General features: G+C 44.7%; 3 protein-coding genes and 1 long non-coding RNA gene across 13 annotated transcripts in view; 2 read left to right on the top strand and 2 right to left on the bottom strand.

The window, feature by feature from the left end:
• Nucleotides 1–23,657, bottom strand: part of LOC121393056 — a 1,743,327-nt gene that overhangs the window by 419,144 nt on the left and 1,300,526 nt on the right. The window lies entirely within an intron of this gene.
• Nucleotides 2,431–5,383, bottom strand: LOC121400990. Its single transcript, XM_041585366.1, has 8 exons — nucleotides 4,707–5,383; nucleotides 4,208–4,249; nucleotides 3,785–3,854; nucleotides 3,646–3,685; nucleotides 3,432–3,519; nucleotides 3,283–3,336; nucleotides 3,126–3,185; nucleotides 2,431–2,978 (listed from the first exon to the last, which is right to left on the bottom strand). The coding sequence occupies exons 2-8, from the start codon at nucleotides 4,238–4,240 to the stop codon at nucleotides 2,439–2,441; spliced, it is 885 nt and encodes a 294-aa protein (XP_041441300.1). The 5' UTR covers nucleotides 4,241–4,249; nucleotides 4,707–5,383; the 3' UTR covers nucleotides 2,431–2,438.
• Nucleotides 6,928–13,463, top strand: LOC121401037. Its single transcript, XR_005966061.1, has 3 exons — nucleotides 6,928–7,008; nucleotides 11,287–11,404; nucleotides 12,928–13,463. It is a non-coding gene; the product is annotated as an uncharacterized LOC121401037 (long non-coding RNA).
• Nucleotides 18,936–23,277, top strand: LOC121400955. Of its 2 annotated transcripts, none has more exons than XM_041585304.1 (2): nucleotides 18,936–22,165; nucleotides 23,238–23,277. In XM_041585304.1, exon 1 carries the CDS (start codon nucleotides 18,936–18,938, stop codon nucleotides 21,045–21,047), a length of 2,112 nt encoding a protein of 703 aa, XP_041441238.1. In that variant the 3' UTR covers nucleotides 21,048–22,165; nucleotides 23,238–23,277. The 2 variants fall into 2 exon arrangements, with proteins under 2 accessions (XP_041441238.1, XP_041441239.1); XM_041585305.1 differs by lacking the exon at nucleotides 23,238–23,277 and having other exon boundaries at nucleotides 18,936–21,708; nucleotides 21,895–22,273.

Raw genomic sequence — 23,657 nt, 5'->3', positions numbered from 1 at the left:
TCAGTGACCCCCATTTGAAAATTCTGAAGAATCAGAAAAAAAGGTAAATGAAAAACAATAAAAAGTAAATAATGAAGACCAATTGAAAAGTTGCATAGAATTCACCATTCTATAACCTACTGAAAGCTGAACAACCCCTTTAATGGACAAGTGGAAAACCAGGTGATTTGCATGAACTTCTGAGGGGTTATCTCAGTTCCACTTACAACTCTTAGGGCCCCAGGCCACCAATGTTTTTAACTCTTAGGGCCCCAGGCCACCAATGTTTTTAACTCTTAGGTCCCCAGGCCACCAATGTTTTTAACTCTTAGGGCCCCAGGCCACCAATGTTTTTAACTCAATCGCTTTAGCAGGAACCCCCCACCCCAAAAGGACGTCTCATAACCTGCAGAAAGTGGTACCCAAAAAACAAAGTTTTGGAGTAAAGCAATATTATAGTTCCCTCCAATCATTAGAGATCAGTATGTGTCCCTATGTCTTTCAGCCCCGTCATGTACATATTAATCAATTAACCCTGCAGAGATATTAACCCATTCCCTTCTTCAGCTAAACCCCTGTATCAGCACCACCACCCAGTTTTACCCTCACACAACCGCTCAGTCATCTTTAGTAGAACGAGGCACAGGAGCCCCTTCCCTCAATATTCACCATAGGGATTAAAGAAAAACACAGAGACATATTTATGGAGAAACCTGGCGGTGAGCACAGGATTTATTACAATTAATAGGCAATTTATATTTGGGCCTCCCTAACAGTGGATGATCCAGAGGAAGGAGAAAAACCCTAGAGTGCTATGGGGGCCAATCTGCACTGAAGGTAAAAATTCCTTCCTGACTCCTAGAAACGGCAGTCGGTTCTACACCCTGGATCATGGCTAGACCCCCCGCCCCCTACCTATACACCCCCACCTCCTATTCACCCCTCACCTATACACACCCCTCAACCTTCTCCTATATACAACCCCCTACTCTCCCTCCTATACACAACCCCCTACTCTCCCTCCTGTACACAACCCCCTACTCTCCCTCCTGTACACAACCCCCTACTCTCCCTCCTATACACAACCCCCTACTCTCCCTCCTGTACACAACCCCCTACTCTCCCTCCTGTACACAACCCCCTACTCTCCCTCTTGTACATAACCCCCACTCTCCCTCCTGTAAATAACCTCCACTCTCCCTCCTGTATACAACCCCCTACTCTCCCTCCTATACACAACCCCTACTCTCCCTCCTGTACATAACCCCCACTCTCCCTCTTGTATACAACCCCCTACTCTCCCTCCTGTACACAATCCCTACTCTCCCTCCTGTACATAACAGACAGACACACACAGACATACGCTCTCGGGATAGGTAGGTTGGAAGGAAAGGATTCAGGCCGTGGTGGTGGGTCGGCGGCAGCAGGTGAGTTTTTGGGTGGAATGCTGAAAAGAAAAGATTTAGAAAATATTAAGATAAGAATAAAGACAAACACTTGTTTCTTTATGATATTAAAGGCTCGGTGTTGCTTTAAGAGCGCACTATTGGTTGGGCCTTTGGGGACTGTTTGGGTCTCTCTACACATGGAATGTCAGGGCCTCTTATGAATCTCAGTCTGAGCCTCTGCCATTTATTCTTTTATACTCTTTGATCAGCTGGTGCCAGTCCATTAGCCAGTGGCAACCCATTTCCAAAGGTGGATATCTAAGCCAGATGTCCAGCAGCCCTGTAAGAGTTACCTGCCTCCCCTGTTATTGGCCTACTATACAATCAACACTTTATCTGCAGACTTAGATCCCTGTCAGCAACCTCTTACACCCTAAAGGCAGCCAAACATTGGTCTATGGGGTGCGCCCTGAAAGTGATCAGCCTGCGGGCTCAACAGACAGGGTGTATGACTTCCTTTCTATTGTTCTGATTGAAAATGCTCAGAAAGACTGGAAGTAAAGTGGAGCTGCATTGGACAACATGAGGTATCTCTAGAAGAAGGGTAATTGTCAGTAAATTGATACATTACCCAAACCCTGCGGAGCCTCTTCATTATGGCCTTCTTGACCCGTTTTCGGAGGGTCTGCCTTTCTACTACCGGAGGATCTTCGATGATCTCTTCCACCTCAGGAGCTTGTTCTTTAGCTGCTTCCTCTTCTTTCTCCTCCTCCGGTGCAGGAGCTTGTTGTTCCCCAGGGGCTCTTTCCTCTCTCTCGTCCTCCTCTGCTGCAGGAGCTTGTTCTTCAAGAGCTCCCTCTTCTCTTTCCTCCTCCAGTGCAGGAGCTTGTTGTTCCTCAAGGGCTCGCTCTTCTGTCTCCTCCTCCCCTGGAGGAGCTGGTTGTTCCCCAGAGGCTCCCTCTTCCATCTCCTTCTCCATTGCAGCAGGAGCTTGCTGTTGTCCAGGAGCTCCTTCCTCCTTCTCCTCCTCCGCTGCAGGAGCTTGCTGTTCTCCATCAGCTCCCTCTTCCTTCACCTCTGCTGCAGGAGCTGGTTGTTTCCCAGGGGCACCCTCGTCTCTCTCCTCCTCCTCCTCCGCTGCAGGAGCTGGTTGTTCTCCAGGGGCTCCCTCCTCTCTCTCGTCCTCCTCAGCATCAGGAGCTTGCTTTTCTCCAGGCGCTCCCTCTTCTCTCTCTGCTGCAGGAGCTTGTTGTTCTTCTGGAGCTCCCTCTTCTTTCTCCTTCTCTGGTGCAGGAGCTGGTTGTTCCCCAGAGGCTCTCTCTTCTCTCTCCTCCTCCTCCTCCGCAGGAGCTTGATGTTGTCCAGGAGCTCCCTCTTCCTTCTCTTCCTCCACCGCAGGAACTTCTTCCTCCTCTCCCTCAGCTGCAGGACTTGGCTTTTGTTCCTCACTAGGTTTGAAGGGAAATAAATATCGTTATTGTCATTATTATAAAGTGGCAGTAAGTGTAATTGAAAGTGTTTAGTGCAAAATACATACCCAGCAGCCTCTTGCAGCTTCTGCTCCCTCTCCCAGAGCGTCATGGCAAGCTGGTGAAGGTGCCATTGGATAGTCTGCGGGTGCAGGGGAGGCACAAGGATAGGAGCAAAGGGGAAAGAAAGGAGACAGTTATGATTATGTCTGTATATGTGCTGCTAATAGTACCTTAATACGCTGAGGGCAGTGAGGGTGTGGGATTCCCATGTGATGGGGGAACTTACATTCTGCAGCCGCAGATACTCGAAATGCTGCCCCCATCTCCAGCGTTCCGATGATGCTTCCTGTGGAAGGAGAGAGTCAATGTTAATAATAGAATTATTATAGAGACACACAGTGAATAATAACCTCTCCTATAATAATAATAATAGTGACACTTACAGGAGGCAGCAACTCCTCACTGTAGAGGGCGACACACTCCCTCTCGAGCACTTCCTGTAACATAAAGAAAGTTGCAGTTTTGCACAAGAGCTGGCAATCTAATATCATTTATTCTCTATTTATCTAGACATCTATTCTGCATTACATACCAGATAATGGATCAACACCCAGTACTCATAAATGTTGTCTCTGTGCGTCGTCCTCGGGTCGCTGAAATATCGAAGAATAAAGTCCTCTCTGAAAAAGAAAAATATCACTGAGCGTTAATAAAAACATTTTCCAGCCTTATTGCCCTTGCACTTACCCCTGGGGCAATAGCAAATGATTCCCAACATGTAATAAGAGCATTTATGTTTTACTTACAGGACGACGTTCTTGCCGTAGTGGACCCGGTAGTGATGTTCTGCGGGAAAAACACATTTATGTTAAATACTGAGCTAAAGGGGGAAAGGAATTCACATATAATAAAACGTAGGAACTGATAAATAAAATAGGATTTTACCGTAATAAGAGGCAAGGGCCTTAAAGTCGGTGTCTTCCTCCCTGAAGTCCTCCAGGACGACGTACAGCGTCTGTAAGTGAAAGGAAAGAGCATTAGGGACAGAATACTAAATGGCTCTAAATGCTGCTCACAGTCAGTCTGGATCTGAGGAGAATAGAGACAGAAAAGCGTTTCTATGGGGCAAACATTCCAGGAATAAGGAGATTTTATTCTGAAAAAAGGAAATAAACGTAGTGGTTGTTTTTCCTGGATGTCAGTTCTACTCGCACAGAGGCAAATGGTATGGCAGCTCCCACCTGTATGTATAAAAGGAAGCAGTGCAGACAGACAGACAGACAGCTGCTTAAGGAGAGCTTATATAGAAGAGTGAAAGGGAAACAGCAGTTCAGATGAGAGAGGATTTATTTTACACTGAGGCATTACCAGGAGAGATGTCTTGATCGTTATCTCCTCCATCGTCGACACCTAAAGGGACAAATGGACACAATCAGGCAAAATGAAGTCACGGTTACAGGGTTTGTTCACCTTTAAATAAACGTTTAGTATGATATAGAGAGTGATATTCTGAGACAATTTGCACTTGGGTTTCATTTTTTATAATTTGTGGGTTTTTTGCATTATTTAGCTTTTTATTCAGCAGCTATAAAACAACTTATTGAAGACCAATTGAAAAGTTGCTAAGAGTTAGCCATCCTATAACATACTAAAAGTAAAGTTAAAGGCAATTATTTCCTTCTGTATATTCCCCTATTTGTATTATTAATGCTGCTGATAGCGATGTATTGGCTTCTTATAAATCCCATATACAGTAACCGTATGGGCTCATATGCACAAAGCCACGTGGGACCCCCCTCAAGTGAATTTAGGGCAGATTTGCTGAAAAACAATCATGTGCTGAATCAGTTGAATTTGCAAGATTTACCTCTTCAAGAAGATTCTCCGATGTTAAAAAAATAAATTGGGGGCGGCACAAGGCCGGGGCACCCCAAGGGGGTCTCCCTAAGGAACCCCTGGCTCTCTCTTACACTGTTCAGATGAAGATGGATGTGACTGAACAATGGAGAAGCCAAAAATAAACCCAGGTGTTATCAGGCAGGTGTAGCAGCAAAATCACAGTCCAAAAAAAGCAGGAAAAGCTCTGTAGCAATCTGTATAGAAAAGAGAATAAAAAGGCAAGTTAATGAATTTAGCGCTTAATATTTCCTATATAATACAGAGGAAGGCAGAGATCTATTGTCCCCTAAACTTGAGCTTTGTCAGGTCCTGGTCCCTTTATTTTTTATTGTAGTAAAAGTTATTTGTCAAATAACCCCAGAGGGAATATACACTTAACCCAGAGCCAACCAACGGACTAAACCAACTGTCAAATCCCTATGGGTAAAGACACCTCTCTTCTGTGGAACCTGCTGTTCCTCCCACTCATTTACTATCACCCCCTACTGTACCCATGGCACGTGCCACTGCTTTCCACCCCTAGTTACAGACTGGGGGGCACCAACTATCTAATTTTTCACTAATTTAAGGGATATTTGGCAAAAAAATGTCTTGGAGAGAATATACACTTAACCCAGAGCCAACCAACGGACAAAACCAACTGTCAAATCCCTATGGGTAAAGTCACCTCTCTTCTATGGGACCTGCTGTATGTCCCACCCGCTCATTTACTATCACCCCCTACTGTCCCCATGGCACGTGCCTCTGCTTCCCACCCCTAGTTCCAGACTTGGATAAAGGGAACATGTATTTAGCTACAATGTTGGTACATAAGAGCAGGGCTGGGGGCAGATACCAGGGGGCAGAGGGGCAAATCTCGAAGGAGCCTGTCAGTACTGGGAACACAAATTAAGCAGCTTATGGTGAGGTACAGGGGTCCCCAAATGTTCCCTTCATTAATAAATGTGAATATTTGCTGACATTCCTGTATAACTGACAAATCCTGGTCTGTGTCTCCCAACCAGCACTAAGATTAAAGGCTCCTCCCAAGCACATTTTATGGGAAAATTCTTTAAATTCACTAAAATCAGTGAGAGGTGCGACACCCACTAGTCTGGGGGAAAAACATTGCCCAAATTCCTGCCTCTTTTTGCACTAAAATAACGTTTTTTGGCAATAAATCTCCCAGAGGGAAAGTCCACTTACCTCTCACCACAGGGCCAACCAACGGACTGAACCAACTGTCACAACGCCCGGGTGAAGTCACCTCTGTTCCCTGCTCTTAAAGGGGAAGTGTCCCCATTTGATGAGTGAGGTTTATATGGCATTTATTTCTAATTATATGTGCAGTACATACACAGCCTATTAAGTACACTGAGCATTGCTTTGTATGTGTGGCCTATTGAGTCTGTTGGATCCATTCATTCATCAGCCAGGGTTCCAATCAGTGCTGCTGCTGTTGTTCATAGCACACAAATTATATATATACATATATCCAGCACCCGTAGCGGCTATATCCTCTTTGTCTATTAAACTCCATCCAATCCAACTATAATTAGGCCTTTGGGTTCTATAGTCGCTCACCGTTCAATCCACGTGGCCGGGTGCTCTTGGCCTGAGCCCTACACTTATGATTTCAAGTTAATCCCCCGCACACAGGCCATCCCAACACTCATTTACAGGTAAAATATATGGATTGGCTTAGCCGATTCGTGGTCTGACTCGGGGGCTGCTGCCCCAAGTCTGTCGCTAAGAGAAACAATTTCACCAAGTGTTGGGGAAAAAAAAGTGTTGCAGTGCACTCCGAAGGTTAAGGATCGCTCAATTCAGCATCGGTTTAAAAAAAACATCCATCTTTATTATTTCTTTTGGTTAAAAATCAGCATCCAAGGTCTAACGCATTTCGCAACAACGTACTTCTCAGAGACCTCAGTTTCCATTATACCACCATGTGTCTTATACCCAAGAGAAAACCCCTCCCAAGGAACTTGTCATATCAGTTAACATAGGCAAAGTTTCCGCACACCAGAGAGCTTTAAAATCCAAAATCTTTATTGATCCATAGTAATGGGCACACAGCACGTTTAGCTTGACGCGTTTCGGGCACAGACGGCCTTAATCATTAGCATGTCCGTTATTATGGAAAAATAAAGATTTTTTTATTTTAAAGCACTCCGGTGAGCAGAAACGTTGTCTTTTCTTCTTCCTATTCAGTGAGGCGTGGGACGCCAAGAGAATCCAGCGCCCAGAGACAGATCCATGGGCCGCCTGTATTGCAAAGAAGGCTAGCGGTGAGTCAGAGCGGTATTTTCTATTCTATTTTCTATTCTATCAATTAACATGGCAATTATCAATACATTGAAAAAATAGTTAAAAAACAATGTAGACTTCATAGTAGTGATATGCAGATATAATACCTGCTGGACCCGGTACAGGCCGACCCCGCACCCCACCGACCCCGATCCTCAACTTCAACTGCCGGCTTCTGGCTTTATATCCCCTGCGCCTGCTCACCCCGCCCTTTTGTGACATCATCAGCGGGTTGGGTCTATAAAGGGAAGTCAGAAGTCAGGCTCAGGCGGGCGCGGAGAAAAACCCGACCCGCACATCACTACACTACTTCATATTAGTTAAATGTATCATAAAGTTCACAAGTTGCAAGTTCATAAGTTACAAATTGTTACAAAATTTCCTGTTGTAAAGCAATCGTGTTTCTTTTCATTAGAGGTTTTCTACTTTGCGATATATATAACAGATTAGGTGCTTAATTTCATATATATATATATATATATATATATATATATATATATATATATATATATATATATATATCTTCTAAAAAAGAACCACACTCTCAGGGAGTAAACGATTATAGATAGCTTTAATGCAGGTTACAGACTAACGTTTCAGCCCAACAAGGCCTTTCTCAAAGTGCTAACATAGTATTTCTATGTACTGGCGGGAAAAACAGCAGTCACAACTATGACGTGAGAACTAAGCGACTGCCTATTAAATACATCACATTAAGTACATAAATAGTGTAAACCAGCCTCACAGTAAGATTAAATACCAACTTTAGCTTATATATTAAATGTGTCGTTTAACAACAGCATGGGATGTGTAGTTCAGCAACAGCATGGGATGTAGATAATTAGATGCCATAAGGTATATAACTTAAGAGTGCAGTGATGGAGCTTAATAGCTGCTGATAGAAGCATCAATAGTTTTATTGGGGTGTATATAGGGAATTGAGTAGGAGCTGGGACATGGACAGGGAGGCTGATAATATCATATTCAAAGGAAGTCACATTAGTAACATTTGTAACACATTATGTTCACTTCGGTTAACAATCAACTACATAGTGTTACTTAATGGTTTGTTTTTAGCCCTTTTATTGATAATCAAGTATGTGAGTATGCTGAAGTGTGTAAGGTGATAACACAACAGACTGACTGATGCATACATCTTAATGACATGGTTTACACTATTTATGTACTTAATGTGATGGATTTAATAGGCAGTCGCTTAGTTCTCACGTCATAGTTGTGACTGCTGTTTTTCCCGCCAGTACATAGATATAAGGCTCGTTTTAATACTATGTTAGCACTTTGAGAAAGGCCTCGTTGGGCCGAAACGTTAGTCTGTAACCTGTATTTCCAACACTCTGACATCACTATCGATTTTCAACTGACATCATCAGAAGGAGCATTGGGGCTTCAGGTAACGGGGTTGTCCCATTCCTGACTAACTCCCATGTTTCTGCTGTATTATTATTATTTTATTATTATTAACATGTATTTATATAGCGCCAACATATTGTGTAGCACTGTAAAGTAAATGTGATTATACAACTAAATCACATGAATTATATACATAGAACATATGGAGTTACATACATCACAATCAATACAGGTACAAAAGGTGAGAAAGGCCCTATGCAAAAGAGCATACACTCTAAAGGGAAGGGAATAATACACAAGGTGTTGGAGTGGGCTAGATCGAATTAAGTGGGTGAGAAATGTGGTACTGTATGTGGTGTTGTATTTGGTAGTTAAGCAGAGTGAGGGTAGGCTTTTCGAAAGAAGTGCGTTTTAAGAGATTTCTTCAAAGCAGAAAAGTTGGGAGAAAGTCGTACAGACCGTGGGAGAGAGTTCCAGAGGAGGGGTGCAGCCCTTGCAAAGTCTTGAATGCGAGTGTGTGAGGAGGTATTGAGAGAAGAGTTGAGTAGCAGGTCAGTAGAGGAGCGTAGTAAGTGGTTGGGTGAGTATATAGAGATGAGTTCAGAGATGTAGGATGGGGCAGAGTTATGAAGTGCTTTGAAGTCAGGGTCATTAATTTGAATTTGATTCTGAAAGGTAGCGGAAGCCAGTGCAGGGATTGACAGAATGGCGAGGCAGAGGAGGAGCGGTTGCTGAGGTGTATGAGCCTCGCAGCAGTGTTCATTATTGACTGGAGAGGTGACAGTCTCTGGAGGGGAAGGCCAATTAAAAGAGAGTTACAGTAGTCTAGACGTGATATGACGAGAGAGTGAACAAGAATTTTGGCAGCATCTTGGGTGATAAATGATGGTATTTTGGATATGTTCCTTAGGTGGAAGTGACATGATTTAATAAGTGACTGGATATGAGGAGTGAATGACAGGGCAGAATCTAGGATAACCCCAAGGCCTGGGGAGACAGAGTGATAGTGGAATTGTTAGCTATGATGGATCCTTTGGGATGTTACTGGTGTTAGTTGGAGGAAAGAGAACCATTTCAGTTTTAGAGAGGTTTAATTTAAGGCAGCGTTGTGACATCCAGGTAGAGATAGCGGACAGGCAGGAGGAGATGCGAGTTAGGAGTTCTGGGTTGAGATCAGGAGATGAGAGATAGATCTGAGTATCGTCAGCATAGAGGTGGTAGTGGAAACCATACGAGTTGATTAATTTGCAGAGGGAGGAAGTATAGAGGGAGAATAGTAATGGTCCCTGGACAGAGCCTTGAGGAACCCCAACAGAAAGAGGTAGGGGAGAAGATGCTACTCAGTTGTAGGAGACACTGAAGTAACGATTAGTAAAGTAAGAAGAGAACCAGGACAGGGCTGTGTCACGAAGGCCAAGTGAATGGAGGGACTGGAGGAGGAGAGGGTGATCTACAGTGTCAGATGCAGCTGAGAGATCAAGTAGTATTAGTAGTGAGAAATGATTGTTGGCTTTAGCGGTTAAAAGGTCATTAGTTAGTCGAGTCAGTGCAGTTTCAGTGGAGTGTTGTGGCTTAAAACCAGATTGTAGGGGGTCCAGCAGGTTATTGTCAGGGAGGAATGAGGTTAGTCGGTTGTAGACTAGGCGCTCAAGTAGTTTATGTATCCCACCTATTCTTTATAATAAAGTGTAGCTGGTGGTTTAAAATTAGACCTGGCAACCCTGCATTGAGGGAAGAGTAATGTATGATGGAAGAGTACTGTATAAGGGGAAAGTACTGTATGAGGGGAGAGTACTTTATGAGGAAAGAGTACTGTATGAGGGGAGAGTATTGTATGAGGGAAGAGTACAGATGAGGGGAGAGTGCAATACGAGGGGAGAGTACTGTGTATTAAAGTTTTGGATATTGTGTGTTTACCGTGTGATCCGAGAATTCAAATGCCAACGCCAGGGTTGCTGGTGGTTTATAATTAGACCTGTCAACCCTGCCCGACGCGTTGAGGGGAGACTAATATATGATGGAAGAGTACAGATGAGGGGAGAGTACTGAATGAACGGAGAGTACTGTATGAGGGGAGAGTATTGTATGATGGAAGAGTATTGTATGAGGGGAGAGTACAGTTTGAGGGGAGAGTACTTGACCCCCTTAAGCTAATGCAGCATGAAGAGGAATCACACAAATAAAAATTTGTTGCCCTTAATGGAAAGCAATCAGGCGAGAACAAAAGGGGGTTAGAGATAGGGCTGCCGAGAGAGAGAGAAGTGGGTACTTATGGCCTCCCACTGAGAGGGCATTGCTGTCAGGGCTCACCGTTCCTCTACAGCGCCGCTTCCAAGATGACGGCACCCATAGCCACCACGTGGACAACAGCCTAGTGACGCCGGCAGTGTCATACTGGCCAGGCGGGAAACCGGGAAAAAACCCGGTGGGCCACCGCTGGGCCAGACCCCTCTTCTGATATAGGAATTCTAAAAAAAAAAAAGTTTTCTTTCAGCGCCGTCTGCACATGCGCCCGCTGTTCGCGCATGCGCGCTGTGTGCTCATTCATGCGTGTGGCCCGATCGGCACCTCACAGTAGGGGGGCCACAGGGGGCCCTGGACAGAGGTCCCCCAGTCCGACCCTGGACACGGGTGTAGATGCGTGATGACGTCTCTGGTGCCAAAATTTAAAATAAAAGGACACCAAGGTCACGGGTTCAATGCCCGATTGTAGGATTTGGCTACTTCATTCCTGGCTGTTTCTATTTTCCTGTGATTGCTGATTATTGGATTTTTCTGTTTTGATTATTGCCGCCAGCCTTTTGAACTATTGCCTGTATCTTGACTACGTTTATTCTTGATCCCTTCTGTACCGCGATCTTGGACTTTAACCAGAAGCTTCCTCCTAGGTCCGGACTTCCCCCGCTGAGAGCCGATAGGCCCCCGTGACAATTGCACCTTCACAGCAATGACCTTGGGTGCCGCTGGCCAGGCTTTGGGTGTACAGAACGTTCAAGCAAGAGATGGGTTAGAATTATCTTCGTTATCTTATTATTCTTTGTTCAAATTTATTCTATTTATGGAGAGATTGAGACAGATACACTGAGAGAGAGATCATATGAGATGCATAGATAGAAGTAGACTGGTGAATGGTGGATACAGACAGATAGAGAGAGGGAGATAAAAAGATAGATCCTGTAGTAGGAGGTCCAGCTTTTGTTCAGCCCCCCCCCCCTTTAGTTCATAACAAAGTTCCAGATGTAGGAAATATCAATGACTATCAGCCATGGTTTCAAACATTAGACCCCAAATTCCACCCTAACGAACCATAATAGAGTTTTGTATCCTGGGCATTCTTCCCAAATCTCACCCTAACTGGCCCCGATGGCCTTCAAGATGATGTTTCAGGGGTATCTAGGACATCAAACAGACACTTGACCCACATTTTCCCCTAATTGGCCTTCATGATGGTCTTTCAGAGGTATCTACGATATAAGAAATCATCAGCTATTAAGCCATAGGGGCAAATTTACTAAAGGGCAAAGTGGCTAATGCTGGAGAAAATTCGCCAGCGTGACGTCATTTTGGCACTTCGCCAATTTACTAATGGGCACCGGCATAATTAGGAGATGGACTCTAGCGCAACTTCGCACTCTAACGGCAGGTGTGTTTTCGCTCTGGCGAAAGAGCGTTACTACGCAAATTCACTGAGTTTATGTTTTTACTGAACGTTAACTCTATCACCAGACTTGCCTTCGCCACCTCAGAGCAGGCGAAGTGCAATAGAGTAGATAGGACTTGGTCAAAAAAAAGTTTAAATGTTTTCTAAGTCCCAAAAAACAATGGCTTTTCCTTTTTACAAGGTGATAGGCTAAAAGAGATTGTACATTTTTTTTTTTGGTTCCCTCCTTTCCCCCTACATTTCCTTACCAGGTCCGGACTGAGATTCACAATAGGCCCTGGCATTCCAAGTATACAGAGGCCCAAGCAGCCCCCCATCAGCCCACTAAATAGTGACTGTCTATGGCAACTTACAGCAGCCCCTCAACAGAGAGTCAGTCCGGGCCTTACATATGGCACATAAACTATACTGTGGGCTCATGTGTAGGGCAATATAACAACTTTATTTTATTTCTTAAGGTTCCCTGGGCTTCTGTAGTGTAATGTATTTGCTGCAACATATACGTCCATTGAAATTTAACTTCCCGCCATATGCACTAACGCTAGTGCAACTTCGCTATGCCTTCCCGTAGTAACATCGCAACTTCACAAGTGTTTGGTGGTGGCAACGAAACTTCGCAACTTGGTGAATTATTGTTGTCTGTGTGAAGTTGCGCCTGGCGAAGTGTGGCGAAGGCGATGAAGCCGTCGCTGGCGAATTTTCGCCCGTTAGTGATTTTCCCCCATAGTACGTAGAATATCTAGGACATCAGATAACTTCACCCCAAATCTCACTGAAATGGCCTTTCAAGGTGGCTTTTCAGGGGTAACTAGGTCAGTAACGCTTACCCCAAATCTTACCCTAACTGGCTTTCATGATTGTCTTTCAGGGTATGTAGGACAGAAAATAGACATCCACCAAAAGGCTTCACCTACTTGGCCTTCAAGATGATCTTTCAGTGATATTTACGAAAAAAGACACCCAACATCTTATCCTAACTGGGTGTCAAGCTCTACAGTCTGGGAACCTCAGATAAGAACCCAACACAACTTTGCCACACACACACCATCGGAAACCACAGCGCGTCTCTGAGCAACGTTTGCACGGATAGAAGACTAAAAGCTCATTAGAATCTCCCGGCAGAATAATTATTTCCATGTTATTGCGTGTGATTATTGAATGGGAGTCCATAGAGCAGACCTACAAGGATTCACTTCTATCAGCAAAGACACGTTTTCTCCTCCACAATAAATGGGCTTGTTTGTCAACTATAACACACTGGGCACGAGGGACTATAATTTATCCGCCTTTTACCCCAATGGAGCATCCGAGTGTTGGAGAGCTGATTGGTGCCATTTTCCCTGTGCTCCCAGGCAGGGCAGTCCTAAGAGTCTGAGTACCCCAGGGTAGAGCCCTGCAGGGTGTTGGGTACCCCCCAAAAAACAGCGAACCTGTAGGATGTAGGAAGGACTTTCAGATGCAGGTTGGGGGTCTGAGGGTTTGCAGGTCAAGTTGTGGATCTTGAAAAGTTTTATTCCTTTAAAAATGTTTTTTTTTCTGCCTAGCCCACTTCTGATGACGTCACTTCCTGTTTCCAGCAACGGCACTTCCTGCTTTATGGTGGTCAGCTTTTCGTGGATCAGTTTGCAGATCAGGCAGTTGCGGGTCAGGTAGGTAAAAATGTGGGTGTGGGTTACAGGTCTTGGTATTAAAAATTGTTTCCACGCAGGACTCTTCCCCAGGGTTGGGCCACCATAATAAAGTTGTGGTTCACCTTTGAGTTAACTTTTAGTATTTTATAGAATGGGCGATTCTAAGCAACTTTTGGTCTTCGTTATTTATTTTTCATCGTTTTTTTTTCAATATTTGCCTTCTTCTGACTTTTTCCAGATTTCAAATGGGGGGTCATTGACTCCATCTAAAACCAATGCTCAGTAAGGCTACAAATTATTGTTTATCCTACTTTTTATTGCTCATCTTTCTATTTAGGCCTCTGCCTTTCATATTGCAGTCTCTTATTCAAGTCATTTCATGGTTGCTAGGGTAATTTGAACCCTAGCAACCAGATATTGGAAACTGCAAACTGGAGAACTGCTGAATAAAAAGCTCTATAACTCAAAAACCACAAATAATAAAAAATGGAAACCAAAATATCATACTAAAAGTTAACTTAAAGGGGTTGTTCACCTTGAGTTAACTTTTATTTTGTTCAGGTAAGTTTTATTGAACATAAGCAAATTTATACATCACATTCAGTAGGATATACGTATGAGCTTGACAACAATATTCCATTACAGGAGACAATAATGATCCAGTTCTAGCTAATATCTACTTATGTCTGGTCACACTATACTTTACCCTGACAGAGTTTATTTTACAAATAATCACAGCTCCAGTACCTCTGCGGGGGTTATTTCCTTAGCCAGGGGTCCCATATCCTATGGAACTTATCCAGACAGCCCTTATATTTGGCTAACATGAACTCTGTGTTGGCCGGATTAGACACCTCATTTATCCAATGTGCTACTACTGGCGGGGCCTCTGCTTTCCAGTTAAGGGTAATGATTCTATGCACTTGAAATAGAGCTTTACTTAGGAATAGAGCCCCTTGAGAGTCCACAATAGTATCTGACTGTATATTTAATACGCATAGTTTAGGGTCATTTAGGTTATCCCTCCCCGTTACTTCCTCTAGGATCTCCAGTGTCTCGCTCCAGTATGCCTAAAGCTTGGGGCAACTCCAAAGGGTATGTAGTAGATCCCCCACTGCTTGTTTGCATCTAAGACATTGTGGTGAGAGATTGGGGAACATTAGTCTGCTCCTCGTGTAGTAGGCCTTATGTAGGAGGTACAGCTGTAATATTCTGTGCCTAGGAATGAAGGACACTTGAGACGGGGCTTTAAGTGCAGCCGACCACTGCGTATCAGTAAGGACTCCAAGATCCCTTTCCCATTGCTCTCTGCATTTTAAGGCTTTATCCTTGTGTCGTTACTTACAGATCAGTTTGTACACCCTTGAACTTATGCCCTGGGTCATTTCTGTATTTATTAGTGCAATGACTGGGTGCCCAGCTATTTCCCGGGGCTTCTCTTTGTACCACTTTGTTAGCTTTAACCTGAGCCTCATATAGAATAACCAATGGGATGAGGGGGTGGCCCTACCAGCTCAAGTTCGGAGAATGCAAGGGGTTTGTCATGTCACCATACATCATCTATTGTGCGTACCCCTTTGTCTAACCAACCTTCTGGGGGCTTTAGCTCCACCACTCCGCCCAGGTTGGCATTTCCCCATAGCGGGGTAGACGGGTCAACATTTGAAATTCCCATTAGATGGGTAATCTTGGATAAGACCCACTTGACATTCCCTAAAATGGGGTTGAGGTTAGTCCTGTTAGCTTTGACAGGCACCATGAGGAGTGCTTGGATAGGGGACAGGTTTTTGGGAATTAATGTACTCCAGACCTTATACAGGGCTCTATGGGCAATCCATCAGCACCTGCAGCTTTCCCATTAGGGAAAGAATCATTGGCCTCTTGCACCTCAATTAGGAATATACTTGACTCCAGGTACCCTCGATACTCGGGAATTAGTTGGGGAAGCTGCATTGAGTTAAGGAATGCTACTACCCCTGGCATATCTGTGGGGGCTAGGGTGGACGAGTACAGCTTGGAGTAGAAGCCCTTTAGAATATTTTGTATTTCCAGCGGATCTGCGGTTGGATTCCGATTTGCGTCTTTTTGGAGGCCGATAGCAGGGGGTGTTGAGTATTGTCTGGACAAGTGGGCTAGCATTTTCCCTGCTTTTTCTCTGTGCTCGAGAATATTTACTTTGGAGAAAAGGTACTGTTGCTTTGCCTTTTCAGTCATATAGTCTGCAACCGCCTCTTGCACTGAATTCAGTTCCTCAAATCCTTGATTTGTGGGATGTATTGCGACTTGTGTTTCTATCCTAATTACTTCTGTTCTAGCTGTTGTTGCCTAATGGCGTATTGACCCTTGTAGGCATTGATTTCTACATGAAAGAACTCACGGAGATGCCCTTTCAGCGCCTCCCCCCCATTGAGGTGGTCGTCTGAATCCTCAATGGCCCCTAAAAGGTCAGTAATGGTTTCTTCTACTCTATCCTGATTTTTAAGTAGGTGCAACCAGAGAGGATTAAGAGACATCTGGGTCTGCTTTGCTGGGGCTCTAGCCTCAATTCTAATTCCAATGGGGCGTAGTCTGAGATGCCTCTCGGCAGGTATTTAATACTCTTCACCGATGTGAGCGCTCTTTGGCTCAGAAAGGCATGATCTATTCGACAGGATCATATGTGAGGTGGAGAAGCATGAGTATTGCCTTACTCCCGGTGGTAATGTCTCCATGCTTCCACTAGGCCAGCCGTCTCTGTTATGGCTAATAGATTGTGTGCGGGGGGTCGAGACTGTCCTACCATCTCTACGCAGCCTATCCATGTTGGGGTCTATAAGGGCATTATAGTCTCCTATAGCTACTACGGCAACATGGGGAACTGTGCTATAAATTGGATTAGTTGCACCAGACACTCATCTGTGTAAGGGGGAGGTACATATATAGAGGCAAGCACCACCTCTTGAGATTGGAGGAAGCCATGTATAAAGATGTATCTGCCCTTTTTGTCTGTTTTGATGGATTCAAATCAGCTTGTAGGTACCATGGCAACTCTTTTCTTTCTTCATGGACGTTTTTTTCTTACAAGAAACAAGCCGTTTTTTCAGTAATATAGCCTGTAGGCTCTCATTACTGTTTAAATCATTACTCTTATGTACAGTTTTGGCGATAGGTTACCTTATAACATCATGCTGATATCTAAATCTACTATGGGCATCATGTTTCTTTATTGATACAGTCCTACTATTTTCTGTCCTACAGATACAGTATCATGGACACTGAAGGTGTACTAGAAGACCTCAGAAAAGATATGTCTAGTGCCATCTCTACACCAAAGGCCAAAAAGGCCACAGGCAAACGAACCCATACCCAATTCAAAAAGTGCAAGAAATGTAAACATACATTACGCAAAGGGGAAGATAGCATATGTCTGGACTGTGCAGATCCACTTGATTCAGCGCCAGTCTTATCACCTCACCCAATTCTGTCCCAGGATATTGAGGAGACTCCTCAAATAAATGCAGCACCACAACAAAATCCTTCAACTTCATCTAAAACACCTCAAATCGAAGAATTATTTGACTGGATTAAGTCCACTATTCAATCGTCAGTCAATAAAATACCGCCTCACGGTAAGAAAAGGAAACCCCAACTACGGTTAGACACGGAGTCTTCAGATTCCAGTACTAACAGTGATCAGGATAGTGACCCAGAACCAGGGGAACTTTCTGTTAGCGAAGTGTCTTCGGACGAATCAGACAATGAGCATCAATATCGCTCTATTGCAGGCCCTGACATAGCCAAACGCTTATTACGGGAAATGCTAGCCACTTTAGAAATCAAAGATGAGACCACTGCTACTTCCAAAGCTGACAAGGTCTTAGGAGTGCAACCCAAAAAATCTAGAGTTTTTCCTGTGTTTAGATCTGTAGCACAGATTATTGACAACGAGTGGTCAAAACCTGATCACAGACTCACGCTCACACAGCGCTTCCTTAGCACCTACCCTATCCCTGCGGATCACCAAAAGGTCTGGGATAGGGCACCCAAGGTAGATTCAGCAATTGCCAGATTATCCAAAAATACCACACTACCTACTGAAGATGCTGCTTTTAAGGATCCGATGGATAAGAAGATGGAAGCTTCCCTGAGGAAAGGCTACACACACGCCACAGCTATCCTCCGACCAGCGGTAGCTTCAGCTGGTTTAGCACGTACAGCTCGTTTCTGGTGTCAGGAGCTACTACACAAGCCCTTACCACCTGAGGAGTTACAGGAGGAACTACAACGTCTTAGTTCCGCTTTGGCCTTTTTATCTGACGCAGCTATGGATACAGTAAAACTGGCAGCCAAAACTAGTGTCGACACAACAGTTGCCAGAAGAGCACTTTGGTTGCGACAATGGACTGGAGATACAGCGTCCAAAACCAGGTTGATTAATCTCAAGTATACGGGTGATACGCTTTTTGGACCCGATTTAAAGCAAATTATAACAGAAGTTACGGGGGGCAAAAGCACCTTCTTACCGTCAGGTAAACGGCCTAGACAAGAATCTTCCAGTAGGCCATATAATAGACAATGGAACTCCCAAAACCGTTCCTTTCGACCCTTTCGTAACTCCAATTTTCGGTCCTCGCAAACCGGTACGGACTCGAAGAAGGGCAGACCCGCTTGGTCTAACCAACCATGGCAGCATCGGAAACCAGGTCCCCCCAAGACCACTTCCACCTGACTCACACAGTTCAAGTCGGGGAGGAGTAGGTGGCCGCCTTTTCGAATTTCTCCCACATTGGCAGTCACACATTCAAGACGATTGGGTTCTAACTATCATCAGCGAGGGTTACAGGATTCCTTTCGACACCCTACCTCCCCGCACTTTCATACAATCGTCCATACCAAAGGATCCCGTCAAGTTACAAGCTCTCCTCAACATTGTCAGCGAACTGTTGCGCAACAATGTCATTACCAAAGTTCCACTACAAGAGTGTTACAAAGGCTTTTATTCCAATTTGTTTCTGATTACAAAGAAGGAGGGCTCCTTCAGGCCAATACTCAACTTGAAACCCCTGAATCGGTTTGTCTCCAAGCTGAAATTTCGCATGGAATCGATTCGATCAGTCCTGATGTCCATGACGGACCACTGTTACATGACAAAGGTAGACTTACAGGATGCGTACTTACACGTCCCCATCAGGGCAATCTCTCAACAGTACTTGCGGTTCACAATCCTCCAGAACCATTATCAGTTCAGGGCTCTTCCTTTCGGCCTATGCACAGCGCCCAGGGTGTTTACGAAAGTCCTCAGTCCTCTCATTGCTTACCTCAGACACCAAGGGATCACACTCTCCCCATATTTGGACGACCTCCTAATAAGGTCGCCTTCCTACGAGCAGAGTCTTCGAGACACTCAAATTTGTGTCACTGCTCTCAAACAACACGGTTGGCTCATCAACCACAAAAAGAGCCAGCTCCAACCGTCACAGAAAATCCAATTCCTGGGGATGTGGTTCGACTCCTCCCTGCAGACTATCTCATTGACCTCAGAGAAGATCCAAACGATCACGCTCACAGCTCATCATGTCCGCCTGCTATCCACGGTGTCCGCAGAACTTTGCCTTCGTTTGTTGGGCTACATGGTAGCAGCACTGGAGGCCCTGCCCTTCGGCAGGTTCCACATGAGAGTGTTTCAAAATCATTTTCTGAGGCATTGGAACAAGGATCACTTCAACCTGTCCCAACAAATTCCAATGACAGAGTCAATAAAGCAGTCATTACAATGGTGGACATTGACGCCCAACCTTGCCTCGGGGAGAACTTGGACCACACACCAATGGACAGTGGTCACAACAGACGCCAGTCTCACGGGTTGGGGGGCCACTTGGCCACCTCGCAATTGCCAAGGCACCTGGTCGCCGGAGGAATCCAGGTTACCAATCAACGTTCTAGAAATCAGAGCGATAAAGAATGCCCTTCTTCATTGGTCACCGGAACTGACGGGAAGACCGCTCAGGATTCAGTCCGACAATGCCACAGCAGTGGCCTACCTAAACAAACAGGGCGGTACTCGCAGCCCCCGAGCAATGAAGGAAGTGGCTCAGATCTTCGACTGGGCGGAATCCCATGTTCCAGTCGTCTCCGCAGTTTTCATACCGGGCGTACTAAATTGGGAGGCGGATTACCTCAGCCGGCAACAGATAGACCAAGGAGAGTGGGAACTGCATCCAGAGGTGTTTCAACAACTCGTTTCCAGATGTGGGGCACCAGACAAAGACATGTTGGCCTCAAGACACAACTTCAAAGTTCCTACTTACTGCGCCAGGTCTCAAGACCCGGGGGCAGCGTTTGTGGACGCCTTAGTCATACCATGGACTTTCGGGAAGGTTTATGCTTTTCCACCTCTAGCTCTACTGCCACGAGTCATACGCAAGATCCGACAGGAGGGGACGCAAACCATACTTATCGCCCCAGATTGGCCAAGGAGGGCATGGTACTCCGAGATTATGACCTTACTAGTAGCTCCTCCGTGGCGGTTGCCTCTCAGACAGGATTTACTAATGCAAGGCCCAGTAAAACACGACAATTTACAAGGTCTCCATTTGACGGCGTGGCTCTTGAATCCGAAATCTGGCTGGCCAAAGGGTTTTCAGAACAGGCCACAGACATTCTGCTGAAAGCCCGAAAACAATCCACATCTAAGGTTTACCATAAAACATGGAAGACTTTTATAGACTGGTGTGAGGCCATGGGGTTTCCATGGCGCCAAGCCTCTATACAAACCATTGTCGAATTTCTCACTCAGGGTTTTCAACTCGGCTTATCCTTGGCTACTCTGAAAGGCCAGGTTTCAGCGCTTTCCTTATTGCTTCAGCATCAGTGGGCTAGGGAACCAGACCTTATACAGTTTCTTCAAGGGGTGGGTAAGGTTAGGCCTCCCTTTAGGGACCCCACTCCCCCTTGGGACCTTACCACAGTGCTCCACGCCTTGCAGGGCCCCCCCTTTGAGCCATTAGCATCTTGTTCCTTGAAGTTCCTTACCTGGAAGATGTCTTTTCTCTTAGCAATTACATCTGCGAAACGGGTTTCAGATATAGCGGCCCTATCCCAAAAAGAACCTTGGCTTATTCTGCACCAAGACAGGGTGGTTTTTCGTACAGTTCCATCATTTACTCCCAAGGTTGTCTCTTCCTTTCACATTAACGAGGAGATTAACTTACCTTCACTATGTCCACGGCCCTCTAATGTGAAAGAAAAAGAATTGCACAAGCTAGATGTGGTCAGAGCAATTCGTTATTATTTGGATAGGTCCAAATCCTATAGGAAGACAGATACCTTTTTGGTGACTTATGGGTACAACCAGGGTTCTCCAGCGAACTATTGCTAGGTGGTTGGTGGACACAATTAATTGTGCTTACGATGTCATTGACAAATCCAGACCGTTTAAAGTCAAAGCTCATTCCACCAGGGCACTGAGCACTTCTTGGGCTCTTTATAATTCAGCAACACCTGAACAAATTTGTAGAGCAGCCACTTGGGCTTCACTCTCAACCTTTTCCAAATTTTACAGACTACACGTCTTTCATTCAGCCCCTGCAGCCTTTGGTAGGAAAGTTTTACAGGCTGCAGTGAGGCGCTAGTAATTATCTCATCCCACCCAGATCGGGGACCAGCTTTTGGACGTCCCCATAGCGTCTGCACTGACAGGAAGGGCCGGCTAGAGAGAGAAGGATTTTTAACTTACCGAAAAATCTTTTTCTAGACGGCCTGGACTGTCAGTGCAGTAAGCCCCACCCTGATAATTCCGTTCTGTTAAGTTGTTATGTTAACATGTTATGATATTGTTATGTTGTACACTGCTTGCATGTTTTTTCTGCTATTCTCCTCCACACTAAGCTGGCAAACTAACTGAGGGGTTCAGGAGGAGCATCAGTATATATCAAGGGGGTGGAGCCGAATCTTTTTCTTCTGTCCTGCCTCCGGAGATGGATACTTAACCCCATAGCGTCTGCACTGACAGTCCAGGCCGTCTAGAAAAAGATTTTTCGGTAAGTTAAAAATCCTTCTTTTACCTGTATTGGTAATCTCTATCCCTACCATTGAGCCAGTGATTGCGCCTTCAACCTCATTGAATTGTTTGTACGACGTGACCAGAGTGGAACTACTGGACGGAGGGATAGAGCTCTCACCTCGTATGTGGAGTCGACTGCGCTTATACTTGTGTTTCTCTGCAGAGCCTGCCTTCGGGGAAGTGAACGAGCTGGACGGCGTGTTTGTGAATGGCAGGCCCCTGCCCAATGCCATCCGGCTACGGATCAGATCAGAGAAAGACGGCTATTCTGGCACCAAGAATATTCCCTCTGCCTGACAGCTCTGTGGGGTTTATACAACTTCCCACTTCCACCAGTTGCCCTTACCCATTGCTCAGCTTGAGTTCTCTGCACGCAGCGCTACCCAGCTCAGGCCGCTCACAATCTGCGCTTTCCCTGACTGGCCAGTGTGATTGTGCGTCTCCTTTAAGTCCTTTAAGTTAACTTTTAGTATTTCATAGAATGGCTGATTCTAAGCAACTTTTGGTCTTCGTTATTTATTTTTTTATAGTTTTTTTTATTATTTGCCTTCTTCTTCTAACTCTTTCCAGATTTCAAATGGGGGTCACTGACCCCATCTAAAAACAAATGCTCTGTAAGGCTACAAATTTATTGTTATTGCAACTTTTTATTACTCCTCTTTCTATTCAGGCCTCTGCCTTTCATACTCCAGTCTTTTATTCAAGTCAATGCGTGGTTGCTAGGGGAATATGGACCGTAGCAACCAGATTTTGGAAACTGCAAACTGGAGAGCTGTTGAATAAAAAGCTAAATAAACTCAAAAACCATAAATAATAAAAAATGAAAACTAATATCATACTAAAAGTTAACTAAAAGGGGTTGTTCACCTTTGAGTTAACTTTTAGTATGATGTTGAGAGTGATATTCTGCGATAATTTGTAATTGGTTTTCATTTTTATTTGTGGTTTTTGAGTTATTCATCTTTTTTATTCAGCAGCTCTCCAGTTTGCAGTTTACAAAATATGGTTGCTAGGGTCCAAAATACCCTAGCAACCATTGACTTATTTGAATAAGAGACTGGGATATGAATAGGGGAGGGGCTGAATAGAAAGAGTAATAAAAAAAGCAATAACAGATCATTTGTAGCTTTACTGAGCATTTGTTTTTAGATGGGGTCAGTGACCCCCATTTGAAAACTGGCCAGGGGCAGTGTCGGAATGGGCTGGCGGGACACCGGGAAAAAATATTCAAATTGGTACAAAACAATATACCAGTCTCCTAATCTGTTACCCCAATGGAGCATCCAAGTGTTGGAGAGCTGATTGGTGCCATTTTCCCTGTGCTCCCAGGCAGGGCAGTCCTAAGAGTCTGAGTACCCCAGGGTAGAGCCCTGCAGGGTGTTGGGTACCCCCCAAATAAGCAGCGAACCTGTAGGTTGTAGGAAGGACTTTCAGATGCAGGTTGGGGGGTGTGAGAGTTTGCAGGTCAAGTTTTATTCTTTTAAAAATGTTTTTTTTTCTGCCTAGCCCACTTCTGATGACGTCACTTCCCGTTTCCAGCAATAGCACTTCCTGCTTTATGGTGGTCAGCGTGTCGCGGATCAGTTTGCAGATCAGGCAGTTGCGGGTCAGGTAGGTAAAAATGTGGGTGCGGGTACTCTACCGTAAGGTGGGGCCTTCATATTAAAGTGGTGGTTCACCTTCAGGTTAACATTTAGTAAGTTATAGAGCAAACAATTCTAAGCAACATTTCAATTGGTCTTCATTATTTATTTTTTAAAGTTTTTTTTATTTTCCTTCTTCTTCTGATGCTTTCCCCATCTAAAAACAATTTATTGTTATTGCTACTTTTTATTACTCCTCTTTCTATCCAGGCCTCTCCTATTCATATTCCAGTCTCTTAATCAAATCAGTGTGTGGTTGCTAGGGTAATTTGTACCCTAGCAC

The sequence above is a fragment of the Xenopus laevis genome, chromosome 3L (genome assembly GCF_017654675.1).
Source record: "Xenopus laevis strain J_2021 chromosome 3L, Xenopus_laevis_v10.1, whole genome shotgun sequence".
NCBI classification, from domain to species: Eukaryota; Metazoa; Chordata; class Amphibia; order Anura; family Pipidae; genus Xenopus; species Xenopus laevis.
This window is presented reverse-complemented; position numbering and strand designations above follow the sequence as displayed.